The sequence below is a fragment of the Lepisma saccharinum genome, chromosome 6 (assembly GCF_977018435.1).
Source record: "Lepisma saccharinum chromosome 6, izLepSacc3.1, whole genome shotgun sequence".
In the NCBI taxonomy this organism is placed as follows: Eukaryota; Metazoa; Arthropoda; class Insecta; order Zygentoma; family Lepismatidae; genus Lepisma; species Lepisma saccharinum.
In genome coordinates, this window is record NC_139234.1 from 18,301,675 (window position 1) to 18,317,597 (window position 15,923).

The following is a 15,923-nucleotide window of genomic DNA, read 5'->3' on the forward strand; positions in this document are numbered from 1 at the left end:
CATGGATCTTCCACATGAATATACCATAAACAACATTTCCATCCGCTCACATTTCCATCTTCATTTGTTTTTAAACTGAATAGAGGAAAATGCAGAGTTTATCAAAATGGAGAGAAATACCAACATAGATGTGACCCGGTTATACTGATCGCAACTCCAACTGGTGGCTGACCTTGAAGGCTATTTCTAGCGCGTCCTGTCCCCCCCAATCATTTTCGGGGGTGTGGTCCGATGGGTATCAACAAACTCATTTGCGAAGTGAAAGCCGAAGGGATCGCATTCCTCTCCCGAAGCAATGTTGCCAAGCGTGCTTCTGTTTTAGCCAGTTGTCTTTATATGACTGTGTGTCCGCCTGCATTCTGACCTGTGGCTGGTCCTTCCGGAAACTTCATCATTCAGGACCGCCTTTGCAGTTGTACCATTAACTCCCGCTGATTTCTGATGCTGACAATACCGTTGCCGAGAAGATTCTGTCTGGCAAAATGTGGTGGACCCAACGCTCATTTGTTTTGTTCCCATGAACAATGTTCGGTACCTTGTGACTCGAAAATGTCCAATCTCAGTTGAAAAAAATTCAACTGATCGCTGATTTGCTGTTTCCCAGCTGCCAGTTGGAGTTGCGTTCAGTATAGATAGCACTGAATGAGATCTATGAAGTCTTACTGGCAGTGCTGATAAAGTTCACGACAGTTGTGAGGCTTTGAAGATATCCCAGGAATGTGTTCAGCACATCCTCAATAAGGTTCTTGACATGCATGTGATTACATCACTTGGTGTTCTCACATTGTTATAAGTAGATCAAAAGTGACAAAGTGTGAAATTTTACAGATGTTTGAGGAATTCATACTTTGAGCCCACCATAGTCAGAGTACAAAGAACATGGCAAGCAAGGGAAACTCCTCAACTCTCTAACATTATAGAGGGCAAAGATGGTGACATCAGGTGAGAAGCTTGATTGATTGATTGATTTAGTTTATTTTATTTCGCGTTTTGTGCCTCTTGGCTAATTTGCGAAGATGGGGATGAGTGATGAAATGATGAAATTGATGAATGGACATTCACAAACAACCAAGCCCGACCGGGATTCGAACCCGGGACCCTTAGGTGAGAAGCTAACGACATCCATCTTCCTGAGAAGCTAACGACATCCATCTTCCAAGATTCAAAGGTGTTTGGTTGATAGAATTTCTGCACAAGGGTGAAACAATCGTGAGGATGTACTATGCCTCACTTTTGGACAAGCTGAGAGACGAAATGAAAGGAAAAAGGCAAGGAATGCTGAGGAAAAGTCTTGATGCAGTTTGTGCTTCCGGTATTACTATGGTGCATGAGTGTGAATTTCAATGAATTCTACTTCAATCTTTCCTGATATCTCTTTCCTAAACTCATAAACCTAGAACTCAATCTGCCACAGATAACAGGGTGCCGGCCCCTTTAGGACAGTGATAAAATTCAAGTACAATTCCCGGTTTTCAAGGTGAACTTTCCAAAAAATCAAGGGTACAATTAGGTATTTTTTCTACTTCAACCTTATGTATCACCACCTCTCACCAGCCACACAGATACACACACAAAGGGTCTGTGGTCTGTGTGATTCCAATGTATCCAAAAATTCTAATTCAATTCAATTAATAGGTATATACGAGGGTCACTATTTATATTTTGAGCCTAACAATGAAAAAACAGGAATTTGGCATTGAAAACTGCTTTATTGTTTTTCAAAGTATTCTCCTTTATGGTCAATACACTTTTGCATTCGTTCGAACAATTTGTCAAAGCAGTTTTTCCAATCTTCTTGAGACACCTCCATAATATGGTTTTTGAACGCATCAACGGCATATTCCGCCGACGAAAATCGTTGTCCACGCAATTTATTCTTGACATTCGGGAACAAGAAGAAGTCATTGGGTGCCAAATCAGGACTGTATGGTGGATGACCCATCAATTCGATTTTTTGACTGTTCATAAAGTCGGTTGTTAGACGAGATGTGTCACAGCTGGCATTGTCTTGATGAAGAATGATCCACGTCGAAAATCGTAAAAAATCATCGCACGAAAATGTTCACGAGTTAATTCCATTTTATTGTTGTCGCGCAATCTCCAAGGCAACATAAACAACACAAATGAAGCTATTGACAAAACATTTGAAGTACGTTATGGTCAATAATGCCAGACGATTCAGTGCAAACATCAAATCGCACCTAACTTCAATCAGTGTTGGCAAGGCTCAAAATATAAATAGTGGCCATCGTATGTACATATTTAATTTAAGGTGTGAACATTACATTTGCCATTTCACATACCCAGACCTAAGACTCAAAATACATCAACAAATAAAAGTCACAAATGTTATGGGATATACTAATCTACGAAATATTGTTAATTGTATAAGAATTTCAAACTCAAATTTACCTAATCAACTTCAAGATATGTTATTTTGCAATAACCTTCCGTCTGTCAGATAGATAATTTTGCACAGGACACTAACCAAGTAAACAGATTGAGAGAATTCTGTTTTATTTTCCACACAGTTTTCTTATCATTCTTTGATAAAAATAAAAGTTACTGTGAAAAACTTGCCTCAGGGCATTTATAAATATGTGTAAATTCAATAGAATTTGGATTAATAAAAGTTGCAATTTTTCAAGTCTATGGAGAAAAATTCACGCAGAATTCCTGGAGCTAATAACTTAAACGTAATTCCCGGAACCTGGAATTCAATTAATTCCTGGTGAGTAGCCACCCTGGATAATCATGTCATGGAAGCTATGAACACAGAAACAATTTATTGGCACAAAGAAAGTCAGGGTCAAAATTCTTCAGTCACTCCTTGAAAAAAACGAAACCTTACCTTAATTACAAGATCCATGTAACCTTTATCATCATCACTGCTGACTGGTGTGTAAGAACGAACAATAAGCTCATCATTTATTTTTGCTGATATATTGATATGTTGTCCGATTGGTAGTCCTAGAGAGAAATGTAGTTGAAAACAGTTTTATTATTATAACAGTAAAATATTGGTTTAATGCTTTCTAAGAAACTAGCCAAAGATAATGTATCATGAGAAAAACATATTATACAGAAATGATGCAAACTATACAACTAAAAGAAAGGTAATTCTGTTTTCCTCTACAATTTATGGGGTAGGATGTCATAGTCGCAGATAACAGAAAGGCAGGTGTGTCTGAACCAGGTCAGCAATTGTCACCACCTTTGCCACAACTTCTGGCACTACCAGATGGGGGTAGTGTTGACAGGGTCAGTGACCATGCATGCGGGTACAAGTCATAACTTGTAACTTCTTCCCGCAACACCTACTCTTTGGATCAAAATGGAGCGTGCACATGTTATAGGTTTTTCTACTGTTATGACCAATCAAGAACTGGGCCTACATGCCCACACACAAATACCCACAGACCCAACCTAAGTGCAAGGGCCATTAGGTTGTGAATAAATGTGCCGTTTAAATGAGATTGACTTGATGTCATTGATGTGATAGTAAGACTACCAAAGCCTCCTCTTCCTACCATATTAGTATTTAGGTTAAGTATGTCTGTTGGTTAACAGGTCTCCCACAGGACACCATACGTAGCATAGGGTCTGCGTGTGGCAGCGTAAAGCGTTGCTTCTTCTCTCCCTCTCTTACTTTTTGAATAAGTGTTGTTGTTGTTTTTTTTACATAATCTTAATAGCAATATACATATCATCCTTAAAGTAAAGTAGGATTCACCCCTTTATACGGTGTTTGCTGTGTTGTTAGTACAGTGTGTCCGGCTTTAAAGTGTAATAAAAGAAAAAATAATAACTTTTAAATTTATTAAGATATTTCCAAACAGTTTTCTTCTATCTGTAGAGTAACTCAAAAAGTTTTTTTTATACCTAATACATACCAATATGTGCACCATTACATGTCATACCTTTATTCAAGCTCTGTGCATGTGTTATACAGCATTACTGGCATCACATTCCGGATTACAGCACAAATGCGACACTGTAGATCAGGAAGATCATGATCTATGTTTCGTACATATGAGAGTTTACAAAACTCCACAGAAAAAAATCAAGCAGAGTGATGTATGTAGTAGTCTCCAGTGTACCAAACATGAATTTGTAATCTTTCTGATCTACAATGTCGAATCCGGAATGTGACGCCAGTAATGCTGTATAACACATGCGCAGAGCTTGAATATAGGTTGGACACCTGTTGTGCCTCTAATGGTGCATGAATTGAGATGAATTATGTATGTAAAAAAACTTTTTTAGTTACTCTACAGATAGAAGAAAACTACGGAAATATCTTAATAAACTTAAAAGTTATTAATTTTTCTTTTATTATACTTTTAAGCCGTAGTGATTCTAGGTGGTTTTCAGCATGGAAGAACTTTGTATTCTGATGTGAGCAAAATAAGTTGGAAATTCAGAAATGTAGGAAAACGTGAACCATTTATATCTGTTCATTTGGTTCCTGCCCTACTACAACAGTTATCACCCGGAAATAGCAGACGACACAGACCCAGACGCACAGTTAACAACAGTGCACCTAGCGGCAGCCAGAGAACTACAAACAAAAGACGCACGCCAAGCAACAGTACAGCAAGTTCCAACGAGGATGGTGGCAGTGGCCATTGAAATTAATCGAAAAAGAAAAAAGAGGTTCATGGATAAAAGTGAGTACTAGTTTCTTCGTATTTATATACTACCACGTCTCCCTTTTCCCAATTATGAATATATGTAATTGTGTCATAAAAATTGAGAAATATGTCATAAACAATTAAAAATATGTCAGAAAAATGCAGAAATATTCCCGGTACAGCCAAAAACATGTGCAACAGTACTTTCGAATTTCTCATTATACGGGAAGTTAGTATCTTCCACTTAAGATCAACTAGGGTGGGGGTGGGGTATTAAATAAAGTCAGACTCCCTTTAACCAAAGAATATATTGGAAAAATACTAAAACTATCGTGAATATCACTGCAATTATCCTAAGTTTCATTTACTATTCTGTCAGATTTACACCTTTGTGGAAACTAAAGCTTAATTGGCAGCTCGCTTCAGCTCTGGTAAATCTACGCAATCAATACACAAACACAACTTTTTTAGGCAGATTTTAACTACACAGAATCTGAAAAACAGCCTAACTTTTGACTGATTGTTGTGAGAAGTGAAAAGAAAGGTAAATAAATTAGGTCAATTGAAACTTGTTTACAGTGATTCTCATGCCTGCACAACAATGATGGAGAGGGTATTATTGTTCTGTACTAGTTTGTAAGAAAATACACCATCTGCTTTTAATTTTTTCATCCGCAATTTGCTTATCCTTCCACCGACAATATAAACTATCCATTGCGCTACGATACGAAGAATAAAATATAAAATAACCGATTATTTATATGCAAGACAATTACGAAATCATACAGAAAAATGTCTTATTACGAGAAAATTGAAGAAATAAGTTGTAAAAATGCAAAATTGGTAAAATATGTCGAAATATGCCTTATCAAGTTTGTCTACTTCGGCTGATTTTGATCAGATACGTACAGATCTCAACCCAGTATTCGATCCGATGCCAAATAAAAAAATCCCGGGCCCTACTAAGAAAATTTAAGAGCTTGCAGAATGTTCATGGAGCCACAGTCATAGTGTTCTATTATAATGTACTGAAATTTTATAAAATTGAGAAAAATTAATATCAAATTTTAGTGCTAATAAGGCAACCAATGGCTCTATCACACTTTATTTACAACTTAGATTTGTGCATATAAATTATGGCTGGAACAGTTTTATCAGTCACTGTAGACACATAGGTGTGTGGGTTTATCAGTAAACATTTCTGGCAATTTTACCAATATCTGTACAAATAACTCCTAAATTTATACAACTCTGTTGCTATTTTTGTGAATAAAGGTATAATTTTTATACTTTGGTTTTGCAAACTAAATTTCTACACATGCAGTACAAACACCAAGGAGATGAAAAAAAGTAATTATCAGGTTCTTCTTGGAACAGTTATACAATTTTATATTAGATCAGTAGAGTAGATAAGGAAGGTTAATAGATACTTATGATAGTAAACAGAAAACATACCTAGAACATGACTTTCTGTAGGCAAAGCAAACCTAAATCGACGGGTATCATGGCTGATTTCTTCCTTCTCTACTAATGGTAGCGAGTACTTCACATTTGGATCAAGCAGGGTTTTTGGAGGGTATTTCCCTTTCCTTCTATTAAGATAAAATTTTGCTGCTATTGCTGTTATAACCACTACAGCCAGACCAATAATAACTGGCAGTGCCTGAAACGAAAAAAAGAAACAATGAACACATTTTTATAAAAAATTAACAAGAAAGAACAATATTAGCAGCACAGACCAGTTTATACATAATTATTTTATAGCCATGAAACATGCAAAGAACTATTATGGATTGGATTGAGCTTCACAAATACACTACACACACTACATTTTCACTCACTGAAACTATTTAATTGTCAAATCCACAGAACACATGTAACTGCATGCAATGTCTGCAAGGTAATAAGTGAACATACATCAAAAAAATATTGTATGTGACTAATAGGTAGGGGCATGCATATTTCGTTTTTGATGAAAAAACGAAATTGGAAAAAACACATTGTAGTGTTAATTTTTCATGTTTTTGAAAGGTGTGAGATGCATTTTGTGACCATGTTTTGTCACGAAATAATGCGAAATGAACTGCAAAAAGCGAAATTAACTCTTAAACACGAAATTTAGGGTTTATTCACCGACGCGACACCTTCTGAGGTCTGAATTATCCTGAGAGTTATGCAATTCCCGGAAAATCGATTAATTCTGCTGTTAATATTGGAGAAACAAAAATTGACTCCTTTACACAGAAATAAACTTAATACTCGGATAACTACATAAATGGGCTGTTAGAAGTGAAATGTTAATTCTGTGGAATAAGTGTAGTTTTTAAATCAAATTTAGGATTTTATTCACAATTTTAAAACCAAAATGCCATTTTATATAGCATTTTTTATGTGATTATTCACCGCTATAACACCGATATTTTATTTTATTTACCGCTTTTGAACCCGAAATTGACTCAGTTTTTATACCGAAATTTTGCTTTTTTATTTACCAAAAATATGTGCCTCTACTAATAGGGTATACAAAAACCCACATTAGAAGTCTTTTTTTGCAACACCTACAAAAATATTCTTCACAGAGTGAAATCAAGCACAGGCCCCTTAACAACAATGAAATATAGGAAAATTCTCATTAATTAAAAGCAAATGCATCATGTAGAGATGAACTCCTTTTACTTATAAAATACATATAATAAAATTAAATAAAATACATAAATCTGTGGATAAAATCTTTATACTTGTCACACAAGCTGAAATCATTTAGAGCTTTCAGTATATAGGGCAATACGCAACCTCAGAGAGAATAACCTTCACTGTGGGTCCAGGTGCCAGTGTTTATTAGTTTCATTAGCCTATGAGATTACAGTTTCCACAGATTGCTACATCCCAGAAATCAAATGTACTACTCAGACATCAGGTTACAAAATTTTGTTCAAGAAGTGCATGTATCAATTCAGTTCTGAGCTACAAGTTTCCATTTTTCAAAGATCACTGCACTGTTGGTTATCAGTACCAGTACTTTCCTACTAAAGTGCACCTCCCTTACAAATAACACATTTCTATACACACACATAATACATAATTGCCATCCCTCAGAAGCTAAATTTAAAACAACTCACACTCCTGCCACTCACTAGTATGCAGGATGTTTGCAGGGGGGGGGAGGGGTGGAATTGTAAAAGTGGATAAATAGCTTTATCAGGGTGTCTACTAAATGTCTGTTTTTAAATGCCAGGTATTTGCCAGGTTTGTCCAGGTCTATTTATATTATTTTCCAGGTCTATTTTTTTTAAACAAAGAAAAGTTGTTATTGTTAATAACCCCTACCAGAAGGCCAGTTGAGAAAAATTTGCAGTAACTAACAAAAGCAAGCTGAGTTCTCACCTTTAACTGCCGTGTATTTCATATCCCTTGGTATAGTATATTTTTTACATTTTGTTTTCACTACAAAAGTTCTAAAAATTATTAATTTAAATTCTAAGCATATGTTAATTTATATAATTACATGTTACTGCATAGTCATCTTGGATGGGGAATGGCCAGTTACTTTATTTTTACAAAATTTACTCATACTCATACATATTTATTCATAAAATATACTCATACTAAAATGTAGTTTGAGCTTGTAAAATAATTCTGTAAGTAAGAGAAACAATATGTTCAGACTGGAGTTCTTTGAGTACAACATTTTCTAGTATAACTTTCTTCCTTTTCTTGACATTTAAAAATATTACCAGCAGCTATAAATGAAAGCATATATTCTCATACATGTTCACACATTGTGTAAGGCAAATAACAAATTGCAGGACAAAACCTAATAATCTTGATTCTTATTCTTTCGAGTTCAACGTGGCTTTTAACTGTTTTGCTTCTTCATCCAGAGCAACTGCTTCAGCTTCAGCATCAGCCAGCAGACTTTTCCTTTTTATTTCTAGCATTTTCATTTTCTCTTTAAGGCTTTTCTTTTCTTGAGATTCTCCGACTTCTTTTTCACTACAGTCTTTCAAACACTCATTCCTCTCCTTGATGCATTTCTAACATAATAAATCATGCTCTTCCTGATATTAACATTGGTGAAGGGCTGTAGAGGGGCAGTTTAAGGTCATACCCAGGACCAAGCTTTCACTGATTTTCTCAAAACTAATGAAGAAATCCCTTGCATCGCAGCATTCCCCCCAAAATTCAAGTGGAGGCAGTGACAATCTCTGCTCAGGTATCCCCGTGGTCGCCATCCACGTACTCAGAAAACATAAGCCCCTAAGTGAAGTGGGTATGTGTAGTGAAAATGGTAACTTTGAGAAAAATCCAGGTTTCTGGTTAAATTCCAAGCTTTTTCCAGGTTATCCAGGTACAAAAGTAGATTCCAGGGTAATTCCAGGTCAGTAGACACTCTGTTTATTCTATGGGGGAGGGATACACAAATCTTATTGTTTACTTGGAGCTTTTTCACTCTATTAAAGTTGTCCTTAGAAAAAATGGCAAACTGGGGTAATTTTGTGGGGGTTTGCTTTATTGATTGAGTTGGATTTAAGCACAGTAAGGCTAATCATGACCGGACCTACAGTTTGAGGTGGGATCCGAACCTCTATGTGCCTCCACCAGGTATCGAACCCGGGAGCCCTTGATTACAAGGCTATGACGTTACCACTGCACCATTTGTGTTTGCCACTTTAGGCTACCAATCCAAATTCACCGACAGTCCAACACCGAGCAGTGGCATATTTATTTTATTTGTGAAACAAAGTTTCTACCGATTTCCCATCATAAACTATTTCTGGAGAGAGTACATTCATTATACTATTGCGCTCAAGCTGACCGAGACAAATTTGAAGGTGTGCCGTCCCGAAAGTGAGGAAAGAAACGGATAGACCATCGGCATCAAGGGCCTGAAGGCCCACAGAGATCTTTTCCGCCGCCTTTTGTTTAGAACCGCGGCTGGGTTTCTCTGACGTCAAGATGAAACTGTCTTCCGAGTATCTCATACTTCAGTCCTATTGTATTTATTTTGTAGCACGTAGTGCTCCTACTGGATTCCGGTCACTTCCTCCCTCAAAGAGAGCGACGAGCGAATGTGATCCAGCAGGCGATGCTTAGAGTAATGAGCAGGGGTGCAGATTTATAGATGCTAAAAATTTAAAAACGGCAGGTAAATAGGCACCCAAAATGATGAAAATACACGTAGACACTTCATGGCACAAGTATTGACTTCATTGTTTTGGTATTTTATTCTATTTTTCTTATTTTTGCGTCACTTTATTTACATTCGGCTATGAGTAATTGCGACGACGATGATCAATGGTGGTTAGATAATACTGATGATAGGAAAGGTGAATTCATAAAACAATAATAAGAAGAAATATGAATTTTAGCATATAGCAGGGAAAAACTTGGAAATTGTGGATACATTTACTGCTTTAATTCATTGTTATCCTCCGCTTTCATTCCTACTATAATATCTAGTACTCAAAAACTCTGGTTTTAATCACGGCGATGAGGACGAATAGTGATAAGATGAAAGGACAATCATGAAGGAGCATGGACAAGACACAACATAATGCATCAGATGATTATACTGGCTGTGGGTCCACATACCGGAACCTCATTAATCTGCAACAATGCAGTCCACAGTGTACTACGTGGAAGAAAGGTTGACATTTGAGTGACCTCCGTAAACACCACTCCCTACACGCAAATATTAAATAATTTTGGTGGTTACTGATACTGTAAGTGCATGTGTGTGTGTGTGTAGCAATAAAATATAATTACGCAATACTAATAACCATGTTGGATTTTTTAGTAGAATTTGCTAGAAATGGATGTTGTCTGTTATTTCAGTTTTCATATCATATAGACGCCGACATAGGCCTTGAGCGGGGTATCCTTGTGCCAAGATAACTGGCACATCAGAACTACAGACATCCCTTCCTCTTGTGTGAAAGGGTTTCAAATGTGATGGCATGCTAGTGTTTCAAATGTGATGGCATGCTAGTGTTTCAAATGTGGTGGTGGATCTGGAAAATAAAAGTAAAGGTACCCCTGTGCATGTGCACACATGCCACGAAAGCATATCGGGTGATGTGGAGGTAGAGCTCCACATATTCTTGATCTCGGCCATAGTTGGGATGATGTGATCAGCATCATGCCCGGCCGCCTTATAACTATTATTCACTATACAACTTATGATTAATTATATTTATGTCTAAATAGTAGTTGTACAACTTTTTTGTTTGAGTTAGTGTTTTAAGTCCACTTTATGCACAATAAGGCTAATCGGGACTGGACCTACAGTTTGAAGTGGGATCCCAACCACTATGTGCCTCCACCGGCTATCGAACCTGGGACTAGTTGTACAACTTTGCCACTTAAGCTGGAGCTGCAACACCCACATTTGCTGCTGGAACAAAAAAGCCAAAGAATTTGGAAAGCTGATATACCTAAAGCATGTAGATTATTGTTAATAATTTACTACATACCTCGTTTTCTTCCTCAAATGAGGGGTGACTTATTCTTCATTACAGCCATGTGTTAGCGGCAGCCCACCTCCCCTCCCCTGAAGTTCTATCTTACAACTTGTATCACACGCACAACACTATAACTGTCTCCGTAATCTGAGACAGGAATGAAAAGTATTTCCAAAGAGCTCCGGAAAGAGTGACTTCTATCCCGAGGGACATCTGTTACCACTTACCAGTCAATCAGGCTGAATTTTGACCTGGCAGGGAGGGAAAGTGGATTTTCAAAAGGACTCAAAGTTCCCTTAACGGGACTGGCAATAAAAACCATTAACCGCAGCTCCTGCCCTTGTTTTCGACAGGCAAGAAGTAGGAATAGGAAAATGAGGATTAGAAAGACAAGTCTTGCTTTGGGGTTCATGCTGCAGAAAATTGAAGAACAGTGCTTCAAATTGAAAGCAAAATTTATTGAAGAACAATTTTGCAATATTTGCCATCAAAGTAAAATTTCCAGTAAAATACAGAAACATATGCTGGGGCCACGTGGACGTTTGCTGGGGCCACGTGGATGTTTGCTGGGGTCAGTACCCACACATCCCTACTAGTCTTGTTTCTGCTTCCATTTCACAGTACATATAAAAATTATATACTTCATTCGGTTGCACATGTCGTTCATAATTTTGTATAATGAAAACAACCACCATATTTTCTTTTGAACATATAGATTAAATACACAATGATAAATACATATATTTCATGGACCAAAATAGCTGCGAACCATGCACATACATCTTATTGTTAAAATCAACTAGTAAAATATATTTCAGTTCAGTCCATGAAAGGAGTGTCATAACACATGTGATTAGCGAAGAACGTACACTTATCAATACTGATGGGAAAAAAGTTGCATGCATCATGAACGATATGGTTAGAAGAAGGAAGTAAATTTGTAACACACTCTACTTGAAAAAAGGTAGGAGAAAGAACAGGAAGGGGTAGTTAGGTTGTCTGGAAAAAAACATTTTAAATGTTAGTACTACATTGTAACATATTATATTATCATTACTATATCAAACAAAACAGAAATGATGCACAAATTTAGACTTTGTACATTGTTAATTTAAATTTACAGCGTATCAATGATCATGGGTAATCATGTGATAAATATCTATCGTGAAAACAGGCATGAAAGTATTGTGAATATTGAGACAACAGAGAAAGCAAACCTCATGAAGTTTCATGTGAATACTCTGCAATAAATTGTAAGCAGATGTAATTTTTTACGAGACTTGGAATATTATCACAGTTTCTCGAAAAGAGATGAAGTTTTGAAACCAGCTTCGCTGCCACTGGCCAAAGATCTAGGACCCTTAAGTGTTCTAACATTTCTAGAAGACATTTGACATAATAGACAATAAAATGCCATGTGAAATGTGCAGAAACATGTGAAGTAGATATAGTCTGGGTTGGGTAGTTTCAGATAATGAATGATTAAAATTTTGTGATTGTAATTATCATGAGACCATTAAAAACCGACACACATTTTAGATGCACAGTGAAGAACACAAACAACAAAGATCATTAATGAGAATTGCCTACAACATCCTGTTTAAGAATGAATATTTATGATTCACAAATTCCTTATAATGTGTGTTAACTTATGACACAAAAATGAATGAAAGAAAATTGCTGTCTTAATTGTGTCAATCAACTGAATGTAACTCAGCTTCTGGCAAGGCCATAGGGGCACGAGTGAGCAGCGCCCACCCTGATATTTGCAAGTCAATGCACACCAATGTGTACATATCTGGCATAAATTCTCACCCTGAAGAAAAATAGCTGCCTACCCAACTCTGGAATTCTGACTTTAGCACTGGCTTCTGATGAGTACTGTGTGAGAGAAAAATCAAATAAACTGAGCTCACAGAGCATTACTTGAAATATGCATCACATAAATATTTACAGTGAACTAATATAATTATATATTACGTTATTACAAAACTCCATACTTGGTAAATATACTTGTGTGTTCACCTTAACAAAAAAAAGAACACCTGTGCAAGCTTCTTATCAACAACTGCTGTATAAAGTTTCTGACAACAAATTGCTCAAATATCACAAAATCCACCTGCTCATGTTCCAAAACATCCATTGCCATAGGTTGGGGGAAAATGACTTCACAGAAATGCTCAATATTGTGCAAGGTATTTTAACTCGTACTTCACCTAAAATCTCAAGAAAGTTATCTTTGTGTTCAAATTTGACAGTGATTTTCTACAGGTGCAGTAAGAAAAAACTGGTTCAGTATTTTCAAACCTCACACATACAGGTCTCTCTCTGTTTAATTTGAGGATGAAGAGTTATAAATATCCTCCAATATTCAATATTCTACTTACAATTTCTGTTTGGGTATTATATTATTCGTTACGATTTTCTATCATGATGGAATAAGTGAAAATATAAATCTTTCATGACAGCATTTTTCATTCAGTACAACAATTTGCCTCAAATGGCCTCCTTCTGTTGACTCTGAAGTGCTATGCTGCCAAATTTATGAATTCAGGACTTAGAATTTTTTTATTTTTTTTCGGGAGGACAAATAAGAAGTTGCAAGTGTTGACTTCATACTGATTCCAATCTGTAGTTACCAGGGTAACCGGAACAGATTATTTTAAAAAAAAATACTGTAAAATGAGTGTAATATTTAATGTGATATAAAAGTCACTGTAAATACTAATAGGTATAAAAATATTTTCAACACAAGTGTTGAAGTGGCTATGTTGGAGCTTAGCTAACTAGTGAAAGAGTATGCAATATGTCTGTACCCTTTATGAAGTAGGGTGAACAAGTGAGACAATGACTCAGTATGTCTAAAGTTCTTTTAAAATTCATAATTCATGTTTATTCCAGCAGATGATTTAAGTGGCCAGTGACACAGTAAGCTTGATTCATATGGTAATACATCAACAAATGTGAACAAAGACAGTTATAGAGTAATGCAATGAAAAGGTCAGAAACACGACACAAAATTAGAATAATGTATATATTCAGGAAGTACAGTAAATATCTGATGTGTGTTTTGTTCCTCCATATAAAATAACAGCACTCTTAAAACTAAGCCGTTGCAGGGACAAGGTCCCCCTAAGTAGCTTTTCAAATTTATTGACATAGCAGCTGTCTACAGAAGGATTTCAAAGGAAACAAGTTGTACAGTGTGTGAAAACATTTGTGGGGGAGGAAAGGTATGGTACGTATGCTAGAGCCCCATCTCTGAGACCTAGTTAACCTGGCAATTTACTCGTAAATACGTACAGGGTGTTTTCATATAATGCGTGCTGCTAAAGGAGCAAGTTTCAATGTGTATTGCCACAACCAGACTACTGAATGATGTGGCTTCTTTGCAGATACAGGGTTAGAATTCAGCATAAGATCTTGGTATGCCCGAAGTTTGATGGGGTTGGTTTTTGGAGTGATGCAGAAGTGAAGGGGGTCACTTTGAGGGTGAACAATGCAGATAGTTGAAATTCCCTTCAAACAAATGTATTCAAAATTAAGATTTTCCTTTTTTTTTTTCTTTCTTTCGTCTTGTACTTAGTACCTCCAGTTTAAGATATATTATAGTGGCGCCGGGGCCGCTTCTAACATTAGAAAAGTTCCCGGATTGGAACCGGCCGGGGATCGAACCCGGGACCTTTAGCATGGTAGTCAGACGTGTTACCGACTGAGCCACCACGGCCACCATGCGGGGAAAATGTAAAATCAAGGAAAATTTATTAGAGTTTTGCTCTATTGGGACTGTGAATATTGAATGTATAATGTGGGAAAATGTAAAACCGAGGAACGTAAAATCGGGGTTCCACTGTATATCTTAGACAACAGGTTAATCAATTTGAAATAAATGAGCAACAATTTATCTCAGCAATGTGCATCTTAAGCTGCCAATCTATGGTTATCATTACATGAAAAATGTCAGTATGATTGTAAATGTTATATTAAATTTGTTAGTATGGTTCTAAATGAGTAAATGGTCTACTGATTGCTAACATCTACACAAGATTGTGCTGCAGCTGCAGACTCTAGTCGAAAAGATTCCATAAACTGGCCATACACTGGTTTGGAGCACTTATTTACATGGGTAGTTTTTAGAATAATGTGCATTAATGCATTTGAAGTTAATTGATGAGGGGTTAGTCTGTCGTTGGAACAAACAACCACGTATGTTCAGGCAGACCTGCAAAGAAACATTAGGTAGACCCAGCCAGGCTGAGCCTACCCTGAATTCTAGCCCTGGATGTGCATTCAATGCCTGTAGAACTAGAAAATGCACAGGACTAGCCGAATCACCCAACAATTACATGTTAGTTGTAGCTTCATGGTTCATTCTCACATTCTCGTCTATTCTTCCCATGGAAATGGAACTGTTCAAGCTTTGAAAAACTCAATATGCTGACCAAGGCAGTAATTTATTTTATTATAAAACATAAACTAAACGTAACATTTCAACCTTCTAGCAAGGTCTTCTTCAGACTCTGTACTAAGTACAATGTAACCAGGTACACAACAGGATGATATATATATACCCAAACATTACTCCCTTCCAGACTATTAGAAAGTTGTTCTGGAACATTCTAGCAGGTGGCTTTCCCTTGTCAACTGTACTTTCATCTAAAAGGCTAAACACACGGGAGAAACAGGACATGACATAGATTGGGATGAGGCTAAGCAGATAGGAAGGGAGAAGAGAATACTAGTGAGAAAATGGAAGGAGGCCAAGGAAATAGAGAAGAAAGGTGAAGAAGACACAATGAACTGGAATGGGGGACTGAAGTTAAGAAAG

The 15,923-nt window shown here is 36.7% G+C and overlaps 1 protein-coding gene across 3 annotated transcripts in view; it reads right to left on the minus strand.

The window, feature by feature from the left end:
• Positions 1-15,923, minus strand: part of LOC145988606 (NADH-cytochrome b5 reductase 2) — a 31,538-nt gene that overhangs the window by 4,873 nt on the left and 10,742 nt on the right. For all 3 annotated transcript variants that reach the window (XM_083123603.1, XM_083123601.1, XM_083123602.1), the window contains 2 exons: positions 6,090-6,297; positions 2,852-2,970 (listed from right to left, as the gene is read on the minus strand). In XM_083123603.1, the coding sequence (XP_082979729.1) occupies positions 2,852-2,970; positions 6,090-6,297 (327 nt within the window). The remainder of the gene's footprint in view (positions 1-2,851; positions 2,971-6,089; positions 6,298-15,923) is intronic.